The sequence below is a fragment of the Pectinophora gossypiella genome, chromosome 17, assembly GCF_024362695.1.
Source record: "Pectinophora gossypiella chromosome 17, ilPecGoss1.1, whole genome shotgun sequence".
Classification (NCBI taxonomy): domain Eukaryota; kingdom Metazoa; phylum Arthropoda; class Insecta; order Lepidoptera; family Gelechiidae; genus Pectinophora; species Pectinophora gossypiella.
In genome coordinates this window covers 568,451-584,343 of record NC_065420.1, presented here as the reverse complement: position 1 = coordinate 584,343, position 15,893 = coordinate 568,451, and the positions used below count along the sequence as shown (strand labels likewise).

Below are 15,893 nucleotides of genomic sequence, written 5' to 3'. Positions count from 1 at the left end.
TTTATTTTTTGATTTGGATAAGCTTTAAACACACGAGACTTAAACAAAGCTGGAAAAAAGTTTTTTTTTTTTTGACGTGACTTATTGTAGGTTTGCCGCAGATGGCATTAACTACTTGGCCGGACAAATGGGGAGCGCTGAAGGCTCTCACCCGGTACAACGTTTAAGACAACAGGCCTGAGGGTGCCCAGTTGGGCGCGAACCTCGGCTCAGGGCGTCGTCTGAGAGGAAAAATATTTGAAAGAATTAATCGACCCTAGTGGGTCGATAACGATAAGCGCTGAATGAGGGAAATCGTCGACCACGCCGGCGGGGTCGATATCGGGGCTCTGAAGTGTTTGGTGTCGCGAGCTGATTGGCTGCCTCTATGGCTAGAGTAATCGGGTCGTCGGGATCGTATATTACGTCCTTCGATGGAAAAAAGTGAGTGTAGGCACATACTATGCACCTGCATACCCCTTTGAGGATAGAGGCGCAACTTCACACGCTATCCGTATCCATCTCAGAACTTTGTGTCAGAAACTGCAAATTGCTGCAAGGTATCTTCCGAGTATTATGTGGCTCTGCTCCACCCATTTAAGGATAATGGCTTTATATTATGTATGTATACAGAGTGTTAGTGACATTGTAACGAATACTGAGGGGGATGATTCAGATCATCATTTTGAGTTAATTTCAAGCGGAATTTTCCGCCGCAAAATTCACGATTTATTTTTATGTTTTTTTTTTATTAATTTCAATACTATACTTTTGCAATGGAAAATTCCACTTGATATTAATTCAGAATAATGAGCTGAATCATCCCCCTCAGTATTTGTTACGATGTCACTAACACTCATACGTACGTGTATGGCTCCTTGTATGTACTAAATACTTGTACAAGGTATAAGTGACATCGTAACGAAGTGATAGGGTTTTGAATACCATTGTATTAAAGTCTATAAATTATGTAATACAAACTGGATTAAAAGAAAAGAAAGGAAAACATGAAACAGTAGGACTAGGGCCCTGTGCTGGGAGGTTTTCTGGCCACGTCTTTCCCTCAGCGTTACAGATTCCGATGTGGTAGTAGTTTTACAGCTAGTTACATAATATGTAATTTAATCATGTTTGACGTTCAAAAAGCGCTAACTTTGTAAGCCAATTTTGAAAAATAAATATCTTTTGAATTTTTTGAATTTTTTTTGTGTTTGATTGAGAAACACACGGATAGGGTGTTAGTGACACTATAACGAAAACTTTCGAGGGTTGATTCAGACCATGGTTCAAAATTAAAGCACATAATAACGGGTTCTTACCGCCGCCGTCGCGGGGAGTCTCATATCCCCATTCAAACGCGGTAAGAACCCGTTATTATGTGCTTTAATTATGATAATAACCGCGTAAACTTAAAACAATGCATGGTTCAAAATTTTTGTTACGATGTCACTAAAACCCTGTCAGTAGAAATTTCCACTTAATATCAACTCAGAATCATGGCAGACCTTTGAAGAACTTTGAGGGATGATTCAGAAATCATCCCTCTAAGTTTTTGTTACGATGTTACTAATACAGTCTATAATATATGTATACAAATCATCATCTTCATCATCAATTTAAGAGCCACGTTCTTGTCGGTGTAGCATTCTCCATGCTACTTTTTTAGGGAAAAATAGGGCAGTGGTTTCCCTCTTGCCTTCCGCCCCGCAGTACTCTGTCTGACGCAAGTGAGATGGCGCCCTGAGTAGTCTATTACAAAGCCATACTAGGACTCCTGTCCTCCGCCTCTGAATAGTACTGACAGTTACTGCTGCCCTCTGTCAGGTTCCAGGTTACAGTCCCTGTGACTTGCCCCTTCCTTCCTGCATTGCCGTCCTGATGGCGTCCATTTCCGCCTCTGCACCCATTGAGGTCTTCACCCATATCCCTGGGCAAGGGTTCTACGATATACCCCGTAGGTCTGGGTCCCTATTCGAACTCAGCCACCATCTCACTCCGGTCTACTGAAGTAAGAGGTGCCCACCCCCGCGGCAAGGACGCGCCGGACAGTAATTGCCCCAGTGGAGGGCAGAGAAGATGACTCTGTCCCCCTGGGGTCGGGTTAATGGTCTTGTATGGAACCAAGACCAAAAGCTATACAAATAGACTGTATCAAATCAAACCCAACCAAACCCAATCAAATACAAAACCCCATCACCAGCTAATACAATCTTTATTTTCAAACCAATAGAGTTTTAGTGAAACCGTTCAGCAATAATAATTGCTGCGGCGGTGTTTACCTAGCAATAATAACACTTCTTTATTTCTAGCCCAAAACCTCGTTACGGCCGTAACTGCTATATCGGGCCCACATTTGAATGTGTACCCTGCCCAAATGGTGTGAGCGGGTGTGGGTTAAGTTACGAAAAATCGGTCCTAAAAAGGGTCAATATGGCGGGATCAATTGCTTAATGCTGAAATTGCATATTGTTAAATATACTACTGACTATTAAAAATGGACTGTATGGGAAAATTGCGAGAATAATTAAGGGCACAGAATTGATACGAGAGTGCAACGACAATAGACGAGAAATGTCTTTAAAAGAGAAAGACTCACCTAGGTGACCTGCTGAGACACACGCAGGCTCGAGAACCAACAGCCAGGGAGGCAGAACCTTCAGCTCGCCGACTTACCTCAAGTTACCCATAACTGTGGCCAGAACACCCGAGCGATGGATTGCCTTTCCAATTTAAAGGCACTATTGTACTATAAATATTTTCTGCAATTACGACAATGAGTCGAAAAATTTCAAAGTTACTCGTGGGTCACACTTCTGACCTCTATAACGACAGGAAAGCATGAGCGACGTTCCAAAACCAAAATTCTCAAAAAAGTTATTTTTAAATTATGTTTGTAATGTTGCCAGACGAAATACAATGCAATTCTGAACAACTACCTATCCACTACTATTTGATACCTAAACTAAAAAATCTAGAACCTTTCTCATTCAAAAGATGTATACGTTAAACACTGGTCCCAGACTAAACCTGACTGGACCAGAAGAAAATGGCGAACCGGACTAGATAATTGCTACATATATATTTACTACCTATCCTAGCGAGACCGCCAGTTCATGTTAATATCTCTGATATTCCCTAATATAATTACAATCTAATAGCAGTTTTAGAAGGTACTTACATCAGTAAGTAGTAACTAGGACCAACGGCTTAACGTGCCTTCCGAAGCACGGACTATCTTACTTTCGGACAATCAGATGATCAGCCTGTAATGTCTTAACCAAACGAGCGATCACAAAGTAATTTTTATATGTCCCTGCTTGGATTCGAAACCCGGACCGCCAGATCGTAAGCCTAGCGTTCAGCTACCACGGACGCCGTTAATTCTAAACTGAATGAATTCTTATAGATATCGGTTCTAACCACATATTTATTAAAACAATCATAGGTCTATGGGTCCAACATAAATTTATTACATTAGGTACGTACCTAATTTTGGCATCTTCTAAAAGAAATTGACAGTGGCCAAAAAGGAAAGCCTGTGCCCAGACGCCTCCTGCTAATAATTAACGTCTCACCGCCAATCTCTCATAACTTACCCCGCCGCCGGGGTCCAGTATAACCATCGGGCGTGCAGTTTCAGCCGGCATTTGAATGGGAACGACTTTATTCAGATAACCGCAGATTTTATCTGCCAGTATTTCATGGCGCGATTACCGCCCATCGACACCTATAAGATCACTTTTTATTTCATTAGGTTCTAGAAAATGTTCGTGGTTGCCTCCATAGATTAATAAGAGTATATAATATAGTCGGGAGCTCGGTGGCGCAGCGGTAAACGCGCTCGGTCTGCGATTGTTGTAGTTAAGCAACATTCGCAAAGGCCGGTCATAGGATGGGTGACCACAAAAAAAAAAAGTTTTCATCTCGAGCTCCTCCGTGCTTCGGAAGGCACGTTAAGCCGTTAGTCCCGGCTGCATTAGCAGTCGTTAATAGCCATCAATCCGCACTGGGCCCGCGTGATGGTTTAAGGCCCGATCTCCCTATCCATCCATAGGGAAGGCCTGTGCCCCAGCAGTGGGGACGTTAATGGGCTGATGATGATGATGATGATAATATAGTCATCTTTGAGGAGGCATGGTAGCTTAGTTGGCAGAACGCTTGCCTCTCACTTCGACGTTCGAATCCAGCACAGAAGGGTTAATGCCACATCGAAGCAATTCATCTAAAAAGCAATATTGCTAATTGAAGTTTGCATTTACTTTTGTATGCGCAAATGTGAAATTGCACATTATAACAGTAAGTGCGCAATGCAAAGCTTTCTTAGATGAATTGCTTCGATGTGGCCTTTTTACCCCCTGGTCTAAACCAATGATGGTCGAATTTGTTTTCCAATTCATGTTTGGATCATATTTTTCAATATTCAATATTCTTTATTTGCATACTATGATGGTGTACAAGTTTGTAAGTTACATATGAGTTTCACATCACAGACCCTTTCGGGCACAACAAAATAGAAGTTTAAAAGAGAGAAGGAAGCTTTTCAAATAGTAACATCAGTATCATTAAGGTATTCACAAGTGCTGTAGTATTTTTTATCACATACGTTCCTAAATTTTGACAGTATGGAGAACTGTCTAACAACACTCAACAGTTCTGCTACCTATATTTATGCTTCTAGTTTTTAACATCATTGTTATCTAATATCTAACAATCAATAGTTTTATCGACCATTTGCCATTGATAATAAAATTATGTTGCTACATGACTTTATTATCTTTGTCAGTCATTATATGGATAAACTATTTATATAATATGCTACGTCTACAATTAGGTAGTAACAATGCGATAAATATCTTATAAAAATTATATAAAAATGTGACACCCGATTATTACCCCGAGTTTACGGTGCGAACCTCAGTACCTTTTTTTTGACGTGACTTATTGTAGATTTGCCGCAGATGGCATTAACTACTTGGCCAGACAAATGGGGAGCACTGAAGGCTCTCACCCGGTAAACGAACCTCGATACCGGACTTACACAAATGACTTATAAATCTATCTTAAGTGCAGTTTTCACTACCATAGTTAAGTCGATAATTATAGACGGCGATACTACTCACCACCTATCACGTTGGTGTAACAGAAAGCTCGGTGAGGTGTGGGTACTTAGTTCGTCTTGCGATGGATGTACCTCTGACTACCCCAATTGGGATATAGTCGTGAGCTTTTGTTATGTTGTTAAGATGTGTGCCGTGTACATAACACGTCTATCTACCCCTTCGGGGACGCATGCGTGATGCTGTGTTATATTAGAAAGAACACAAACTTCCGAATAAATGGCCTCGACGGTCCCGTGGTTGGGTTCACGATCTGGAGGTCCCGGGTTTGGTTAAATCGCAGGATCACCCGATTGTCCGAAAAAAAAATGAACCGTGCTTCGGAGGGCACGCTAAGCAGTCGGTCCCGGTATGTAGTCGTTACATGAGCCATGTCATGATGACATGAGGTCAGTCGTTCATCTCGACCCACACGGAAGAAGAAGACTTCCGAAAAATATGCGCTAAAGAATGAGACCCCACAGCCTAAACAAAACATTTCTTCTACAACAACATGTTCAGACAATTAGATAAGTACTTAAATAAAAAAAAATACCTGACATAACGAACTTGACATCATTCGTTGGGTCTGTGAAGATAAGAAACCGGCAACTAATCTTTAAAAATAAAGGAAATGTTAATCAACAATTTTATTTACAAATCATTTTTGATAACGACATGTAATAAACCGATTAGATAAACATTGATACTTATAACAGTGTAGCTGTGAGTCAGTTTCGATAGGAATTTAGTCGGGTGCATCCGAATACTAAAGATAATAAAATGCCACCAATTATTCTATACTCCATGGATGGCAGCCCACCATGCAGAGCTGTACTGATGGTGAGAGAAATACTTGGTCTCGAAATGAACATCAAGATGACCAACCCTATCGCTGGTGACACTCAAAAACCGGAGTTCTTAGAAAAAAACCCGACACACTCCATCCCACTGATCGAAGAAGGAGACTTCGCATTATCTGACAGCCATGCTATTATAACATATCTGGTATCAAAATACGGAGCCGAGAAGCGAGCAACTTTATACCCAAGTGACTTAAGAGTAAGAGCAACAGTTGACCAGCGCCTGTTCTTCGATGCGAGCATTCTCTTCCCAAGGCTAAGAGCAGTCGTCGAAAGTTTTGTCGTAAACAAAGCTAAAGAGGTATCACCAGAGTTGCAAGCGAAGGTTGAAGAAGCGTACGGAATGATCGAGAAGTATCTAGAACGTTCTCCGTTCATAGCAACGGATCATATAACCTTGGCTGATATTGCGTGTGTTGCTACTGTGACGTCTATGGATGCCATTGCGCCTATTGATCCTAAGTTTGCGAAGACTCTTGAGTGGATTAACAATGTGAAGCAGCATGACTGGTATGAGAAAGGTAACGCACCTGGTTTAGCCATGTTCAGTGGTTTTGTGAAGAGTTTGATTCAGCCTTGATTTGTCTTTTGAATGACAATAAATTTTACTTCATAATGTGTTATTTTCTTTTATTTAACATTTCACTGTATGACTACATTTTATGGTGTAGTGGCAAAACCATTAAATCAGAGGCCCCGGGTCCAATCTGGGAATTGTTTTTTTCATCATCATCATCTTAGGCTTGTTTTTCACAATCGTTGTGTTAACTATCTTATCGTAACCGATCATGATACAAAGTGGTTTTTATTTAGAGTGGCTTTATATATTACTATCAATATATATATTTTTAAAACGTTTGCGAGGTTTTTCTTGCATTTTCTTTTCCTCAGCTACTGTATAGCTGTTGAAAAGCAACAGTAGTTTTAGGAGGATAAGACGTTCGACAAAAATATATTTAGTAAAATTGATGATTCAAAGTGTAACTGAAAAAATAAACTTTATTTACACCATAAACAAAACAGTTACAGAACAAAAATGTGTAACTATTTTACATAAGGAATAAAAAATTTTTGATAAAGAGTCGAGCTTGAAGTAAAAAGGTTTTACAAACGAAATCGTGTTTGAAAACCAAATTATTTTCTTGAATAAATTACCAAACGATTTTTAATCTGAAAAACGAAGAAACCGAAAACCACTCATCTTTTATTTGAACAACAAACACATAAATAAAACGATCCTTATAACCCCCTGAGCCGATATTTTATCCTAATTACTTCCATTCCAAATGACCATTCAAACGCGGAGTCGAACCCGGACCGTTCCTTAATTAATTTAACCGAGAACATTGACAAACGGACCTTAGGAAATAAATCTACTGCAAATATAATTAGAGTGGGGCTTGACTAGGGCTGGAATACGTCCCGGTACTGAAACGATTCGGTTCATAGAACTGTATCACGGTGTTTCGGTTAGCGAATTAATTATTAGATTAGAATAGAATAGAAATACTTTATTATGACTAAGGCGCTACACACAAAAAGAAAGACAATAACATCATATTATCAAATTTCCACAAAACAATTACAAAAAAAAGCAAGACAGATGTTTGTAGAAATGATCATAAGGTGGAGGTGGATGTCCTGAGATAAAAGGGCCTCACTCAGCACAAGTCGCGGCGTGAACCATACATACATTGGCCTTATACGTCTGTTTCAGACGATTTATGACGTCATTGCTCGAAAAAATGCACTTTCTTTCATGGCTGTGCAAGCCAATCCTATAGCGGCAAACTCTACCGCACACTCTGCAGGAGAATCTCCAACTGGTGGATTGTTGTCGGTTTGATGGCGTGAACCACGACACTGATATTATGTGGACCCTGTTGGGTGAGGCAAAAATATGTGTTAATGGTGTACTTACATAAATTATAATATAATACGAAATTAATAGAATTAGAGTGTACATAAACAAATTAATATTAACGAACTGTGTGTCCCGTTTTAGGACTTAAAGATCACAACGGACACTCCATACAAAAATCTCATTCTTTCCGTGTGTCGATGATGATAGAAAGGCCTCCCGGACAACCCCCCCCCCCCCCCCCCCGGTTTTTTTGTTATATTTTGGCCTTGGATTTGAAAGCCTGAAGTTTCGCCAGCAACATGCAATTGCGCAGTCCCCCATTTTTCCGGCCACGTAGTCAATGCCGATACTATCCGTAATTCTGTAGTCTCATAGCACCCCTAGTCTGAGGTCCTTGCTTGAACCGATCCCTACACTACTCTCGTATCCTGTTTAGTTAGGGAAAGCTTTGGGATACAAGGGACTATTATTTTTGGACCTCACCTTTGCTACTTCAAACACGTAATCCCAACAAACTTTGTTTTTGAAAATTGACCTTTTATTGTTTTCTTTAAAAATGAGTTAGCCATGTATAAGGTAACACTTTCGTTTAAATAAAGGATTAGCAATTAAATAGTCAAGCCATACCTATGTAGGGTTGAACAAGCTTCAAGCTTATTATAAGATTAATGATTACCTAAACGATAAAAACAGCCTCTGTGGTCTAGTAGTTAGAACGTTAGGCTCACGATCTGGAGGTCCGGGTTGGATTCCCGATGGGGACATTGTCGAAATCACTTTGTGAGACTGTCCTTTGTTTGGCCCAGCAGTGGGACGTATATAGGCTATTTACATACATACATACATACATAAACTCACGCCCGTAATCCCTAATGGGGTGGGCAGAGCCACAAGTAATCAAAGACAACTTGCAGCCACTGTTGATACGATGTCGTAAGCTGGATATGATGAACCTTATGGTGATAAGGGATCAGCCTATCGCCCATAACATTAGTCCATCATGTTAGAGGACACAATCCCTCTGTCGGTTTTTACGAAATGCCCGGGAAGACAAGCAGCTGAACGTTTTCTATGTTTTTTATTTGCTCCCAGAACAGCATAGAAGCGCTATTTATGTTATGTTAAATGATAAAAATGTCTGGTATTGAATTTGTTCCTCTAATTATTAAATAACATGTAATGTATACAAGAAATGATAAGATGTATGAGCTTACATGGAACAGATTAAAGAAAAGGTTAACGTCGTGACTTATAGGGAAGTCAAAGAATTGGCCTTTGATAGACTGGAATGGAAAATGCTACACCGACAAGAGCGTGGCTCTTAAATTGATGATGATGATGAATGTATACCCTCATTGATTTAAAAGATGTGTTGCTGTTGCAGTTTCTTGTCATTTCTTCTCCTCAGCCATAACACCTTGCGAAATGACGTAAATTGAAAAATGTTACATTGACTAATAACAAATTGACAAGTTTATCCATGATCATTTTTTTTAATTTTGCCATTCCAGTGACGAATATAGACAACTTGAGTTAGTAACATCAGATAATGTGTCACACAGTACATAACAGTTTACGCTATCAGTGAATGACTTAATCATTTCATTGATAAGGAGCGCAATATTCTACACAATGAGTTATATTATACATTATAACCTAATTTAGTTTGAATTAGTAGAAAAGAGTTCTAGAATTAGTAGTCTATATTAGCGAACGCGATACCCGATTTCCCTCAATCAGCGCTTATCGCTACCCACTAGGGTCGATTAATTCTTTCACATATTTTTCCTCTCAGATGACGCCCTGAGCCAAGGTTTGCGCTGAGCAAGTCTTAAACGTTGTACCGCGTGAGAGTGTTCGGCGCTCCCCATTTGTCCGGCCAAGTAGTTAATGCCATCTGCGGCAAATCGACAGTAAATCACGTCGAAAAATAAACTCAGCACAGGTCGCGACGTGAACCACGACGCTGATATTTTGTAAGGCGTATGCTATCGTTCCAAGCAACCCATAAGCTACCACGAATTTTTTACCTCACGTTCCCATACACCCATCATGTTGGTATTCCCCTCGAAGGCAATAGCAATGGGCCATAACCGGCTACATCCAGCACGATGCATCGTAATCAGAGTGGCACGTGACAAATAGAACAGTACGTATAGAGTATGATTTATACTTCGTGCGAATGAACGGAAGATTACGATGGTGTTTCGATGGGGTCGATTGGGTGTTGAATTCTGTATCCCCGGCTATACAGGTTGTGAGAAGCTGCAGTAGTCTTAGGCGGATGAGACGTTCGTTATGTAAACATTGACGATTCAAAGTGTAACTATGTTACCTACTGAATAAAGATATTTTTGAAATTGAATTTGAATATCTGTAAAGGTTCCAGTGTGGAGCGCTAGCCTCGCGATACGGAGGTACCGGGTTCGAATCCCGGTGGAAACATATCACAAATATCATCAGGTGTGCGTGACTTGGTGACTTACAATACAGATACATTTTTGTATCTAAGTAGTTTAGGCCAGTCTCAAAAAATAATATTTTTATTGCTCTTCTTATACAATTGTTTAGTCTGAAAAACTTTATTTTACCGTACTTAACCTCACCAACCCTAGTGTCTGGGTTATTATTGAGCCGCCAAAGGCCTCTGACATGACTCATGTAACGACTACGTAATTACGTCAGTAAGTAGTAACCGGGACCAACGGCTTAATGTGCCTTTCGAAGCCCGGATCGTCTTCCTTTCGGACAATAAGGTGATCAGACTGTTATGTCCTAACCAAACTAGGGATTACAAAGTGAAAGTATAATATTTTGGTTAGGACATTGGTGGTTTTTTAGGCAAGAATCCTGGAAATCACATGATATCCAATAATCTGATACAAACATGAATTCAAATTCATAAACTCGAATTCAATGTTTCAAAGCCCCAGGGATTCGAACCCGTTACACTAGGATGTAAGTCATGCATCACGGCCACAACGGATTCCCAAAATACAGGGACTCAGTATAAATATAACTACTTACATGTTTTTCCCCATTTACCTACATTTGCCCCCTGGCAGTAGCAGATAATTCAGCATTATGAAGATTGGACCCTAGAATTACCCCATCAGAGCACAGATTACATCGGCCAATTATCATAACAATGTATAAATTATCTTACCTACCACATTATATGGTATTATCCTCTTAATGAAAGCATATTCGCTTTCGTATGAAAAACAACATTTTTATTCTTCTAGTCTCTTTAGATTTTTTTTATGTGGAATAAACGTTACGTTTTCTTTGGGAAGGACTTTTCAGGCTTGAATCACCTGATTGTCCGAAAAAGTAAGATGATTCCGTGCTTCGGAGGGCACGTTTAGCCGTTGGTCCCGGCTATTAGCCGTAAAAACGCCTCCACCGACCCACAGTGGAGCAGCGTGGTGGAGTATGCTCCATACCCCATCCGGTTGATTGAGGGGAGGCCTGTGCCCAGCAGTGGGACGTATATAGGCTATTTATGTTATGTAAACGTTACTTTCACTCAGCCTCCGTGGTATAGTGGTTAGTGCGTTGGACTCAAGTGTTGGACGCGCGGGTTCGATTCTCGATGTGGACTTTAGCTTTGGCTAGGACGTCACAGGCTGCATCACAACTTTTCAAATTAGGAATACTAAATTCGATCTTAATCTGTTGATAGTGGTTTCATATAAAACTAAAACTGACTGGCGCCGATTCGATCCCCGGTACCGGTTTTGACTCCGGCCAAGTAGTTAACGCCATCTGCGGCAAATCTACAATAAGTCAAAAAAAAAAATTGCACCAATGAGTTATTAATTTATCTTAAGTGCAGTTTCCACTAACACAGTTGGCTCGACCATTATATACGGCGATACGACTCACCTATTACGTTGGTCTAACAGACAGCTCGGAGAGGTGTGGGTACTTAGTTCATCTTGAGATAAAAACAGGGTGTTAGCGATATCGTAACGAAAACTTTGAGGTATAATTCATACCATGATTCTGAGTTGATGTCAAGTGGAATTTTCCACATGTTTTTTTTTATGTTCTATTTTTTTACGACGGAAACTTCCAATTGACATCAAGTCAGAATCATGGTATGAATCATCTCTCAAAGTTTTCGTTACGACTCTGATTATCTCTGACTACCTCGATTGGGATGTAGTCGTCAGCTTATACTATAGTTATTATTATTGCGTATGGCAGACAAATATCCTGCTTGGATCAAATATCCAGCTTAAGCTCCCTTAACCAAGTCTCTGCTGCATCCGTCACACAATGCAGCTCGGCTATGCCACCTGGGAACCGGCGCAGAGGGCACTCGTTCACTATGTGAGATATGGTTTGGTCCGGGTGACCACATTCTATATAGTATAAGACTGATGCTGAAGACTTTCGGTCTTCGTAGCATACCCAAGAATCGTTTTTTAACTACACACTAAAAGATAAACAGATGTCCAATTCGAGTCAAAGTCGAACAGTAAACGAGGCATTAAACTTAAATCATTAGCGCTTACGAAACAAGCAATATCGCAGCAAATGAAAGGGTTCATTGTAACTAATAGTTTCAAACACGTGTGATCTACTAGTACTCAGTACCAAAGTTATTCTACTGCGATCCACTTGCGATCGTTCCATTGCTGGTGAGAAAACCGTTTTTAAAAAAGTTAGGGTTCGACAATGTCCCCGTCGGGAGTCGATCCCGGCCCTCCAGATCACGCGTTGGCTGTTAATATCGTTAGTTTGTGCACATACAAACTGATTTTTGTTTTTTGTAGCACTCAGGTGAACTCACAAAGAGAAAATGGAATCTAAAAAAATTGACTCGGACGGGACTTGAACCCGCAGCACTTGTCCAGCCAGGACGAGCGTGTTAACCATTACACCACCTCGTCCTCCTATCCATGCGAAATTCTTTCGATCTATGTATCGTCATTGACTTACAAAGTACACACACACACACACACACACACACACACACACACACACACACACACACACACACACACACACACACACTTATCTCATAAGTATTTCTCTTTAACTTTTATTTAAACGTTGATTATTATTGTTAAAAGAAATATATATAGATATTATGTACTATCACAGTTGTAATACCGATTAGGAAGAGCGGGGCTTCCTGACACAGGTCTTTACATGAGGCTTACTAGGAAGTCCCAATAACAGGGTTGTATATGATGTACTATTTAAAGCAAAAAAAACTATTTTGATTTTTGGACAGAGGTCCCCGAAGTAGATAGGCGCCTGTATCTTAGGGAACCACAGTAACAGAAGCTAAACCCCTTTTTTTTGTTTACAATCCCGACGACCCGATTACTCTAGCCAGACCCCGCCGGCGTGGTCGTCGATTTCCTTCAATCAGCGCTTATCGCTATCGACCCACTAGGGTAGATTAATTCTTTTAAATATTTTTCAGACACCCTAATCCGAGATTCGCGCCCAACTGGGCACCCTCAGGCCTGTTGTTTTAAACATTGTACCGGGTGAGAGCCTTCAGCGTTCCCCATTTGTCCGGCCAAGTAGTTAATGCCATCTGCGGCAAATCTACAATATATCACCTCATAAAAAGCATGTTTTATTCGCCTCCCAGTCTAGTACAGAATCGAAATACTAAATAACTTGTAAGTAGTAATAAAGTTATAATACCTCCTATAGAAGCGGCAATGAACAGCATACAAGATTAAATATCGTAAGACACGTTGTACAGTGTAATGAGAGATGTACTAATCAAGGCGCCAGATGTGGACCAATCGGCCGCCGATACGCCACCGAAACTGCGCTTGCGCAACTGATCCCCGCTTGAATTTTAAAGAGTTGCAAAAGGGTTTTTTTATAAAATATTTTTTATTAAAATAATGATAAATGTTTGTCACCCTACGCTTCATCATGTTTAGCTTAGAAAGAATATCAAGATACCGTGCTGTAAGGTCGATTTTTGTCAGCATGTTGATTTGAAAAAACCTTATGACGTCATCAAAAGAATACGGCACTGGAAGGCATCCGAATTATTTAAATAAACAAAACGAAAATGGACCTTTTCTGTTCTTCTTCTTGTATCGTGTGGGTTGTGAGGTGGATTACCAACCCCATCAACCCTGGTGTCAGGGTTATTATTTGAGCCGTCACAGGCCCCTGACATGACTCATGTAACGACTACTAACTTACATCAGTAAGTAGTAACCGGGACCAACGGCTTAACGTGCCTTCCGAAATACAGATCGGACAATCGGGTGATCATCCTGTAATGTCCTATAACCAAACTAAGGATCACAAAGTGTTTTTCGTGTTGTGTCCCCACCGGGACCTCTGGATTCGAACCCGGGACCTCTGGATCGTGAGCCCGACGCTCAAACCACTGGACCACGGAGGCCGTTACCTTTAGGCTGGGACCTTTTCTGTTCAGAAACAGTGATTATAATTTCATATAAAACAGATAATTCTGACAGCGCTTACGATGCGAAAGAATTTAACTTTGCTGGAACTTTAAAATACACTAACACATGGATTTAGTCGACACAAAACACTTTGACTACTAAATCACACGTGTGTTACAGCTCTATGTAAATCCCCAGATAGAACTCCATTCCAACTCAAACGAACTCGTGACATTTAACACACTACTTCTTAAAGTTTTAACAGCAAGATTGTGCAGCGTACATCCATCATACGTACCAATGTGCACCGGTAAGTATACCTTAAGGGGTCGCTAGACGATCAATATTTATTGTCAAGCTTAAACAAATCCTTTGCTATTGATGATAGTCTTTACGAGTACAGACAAATGTATTTTGTTTCACATACATAACATAAACAGCCTATATACGCCCCACTGCTGGGCACAGGCTTCCCCTCAATCAACCGGAGGGGGGGTTGTAGAGGTGTTTTCACGGCTAATAGCCGAGACCAACGGCTTAACGTGCCCTCCGAAGCACGAAATCATCTTACTTTTTCGGACAATCAGGTGATTCAAGCTGACAAAAATCATTTAAAAATGCAGTTAATTAAATAATATAAATTATTTTGTCTAATGATTTACACTACTGCCAACACTGATTTTCTTTGCCCAGTCAGCGACTTTGATGTCACTCTCTCTTTAAGCATTTCTAGCAGGCTTGACAAGTATTGACCGTCTAACGGGTTCCTTAGACAAAAGGTTACCCAGTACGTATCATCAATTATATTGTCTAATGACGCCACAACTCTAGGTGGTGCTCTAACAAACATTATAGTTTAATTTGTCCCGCCGCTTTATTATAATTATGTTGTCATAACCAGAAATTTGGACGTTTCGCTATTATTAATGATGCAACTGAAATTGTCTATGATCTAATAAGGATGGAAATAGCTGGTTTTAGTTTGAAAAAGGAATGTTGACCGAAACAGATGGTGGTATTGACTCGTATGAATAATGATATTTTTTCTTATACAAATGGGGATAAAGTAGGCATATACACTCATGAGCAATATTCTCAATGTACAAACTTTAGAACCCTGTCGCACTAACATATTTGATATTTGTTGAGATTTTGCAGTTCAATTTGTCGAAAAAGTTAATGTAACATAGTATCAAAGAATAGGTACACAGGCATACTATAAATAATGCTCGAAACGAATCCGTTCTTACGGAATACATTTATTCATTCATCAGGAAAAAATATGATAGTATTGAAACGATTTTTTAAAGATTTTTTTTATTCGAATTGGATGAATTAAATTAGCAATTAATTAATTAATTTAGTAATTAAATTAGGGAATGATTTCAGAAGGTCGGACCAAACTAAATTACGCTGATCAATAAAATTGTTTATTTTCTGTACTTAGAAAGTCCTTTGTCCGATTGTAACCATAGTGAATCACATTATAATGTACTAACATTCATCACCTCCCTATAGCGTTGTCCTGTTTTCACAAGGGCCGCTTACCTAACCTAAAGATTTGACAGGTCCGCGAAGGGGAAATCAGCTCAATAAAAGTTAGGTCACTGCTGGGATTTGAACCCGCGACCCACAGTGAGAGTCAAGCTTTCTTCCAACTGCGTACCAGGGCATAATAATAATAAAAAAG

At 40.0% G+C, this 15,893-nt stretch overlaps 1 protein-coding gene across 1 annotated transcript; it reads left to right on the top strand.

Moving 5' to 3' along the window:
* The first annotated feature begins 5,848 nt into the window (after positions 1 to 5,848).
* LOC126374454 (glutathione S-transferase 1-like) lies at positions 5,849 to 6,554 on the top strand. The gene has a single exon (XM_050021106.1). It carries the CDS (start codon positions 5,859 to 5,861, stop codon positions 6,516 to 6,518), a length of 660 nt encoding a protein of 219 aa, XP_049877063.1. The 5' UTR covers positions 5,849 to 5,858; the 3' UTR covers positions 6,519 to 6,554.
* Positions 6,555 to 15,893: the final 9,339 nt, after the last annotated feature.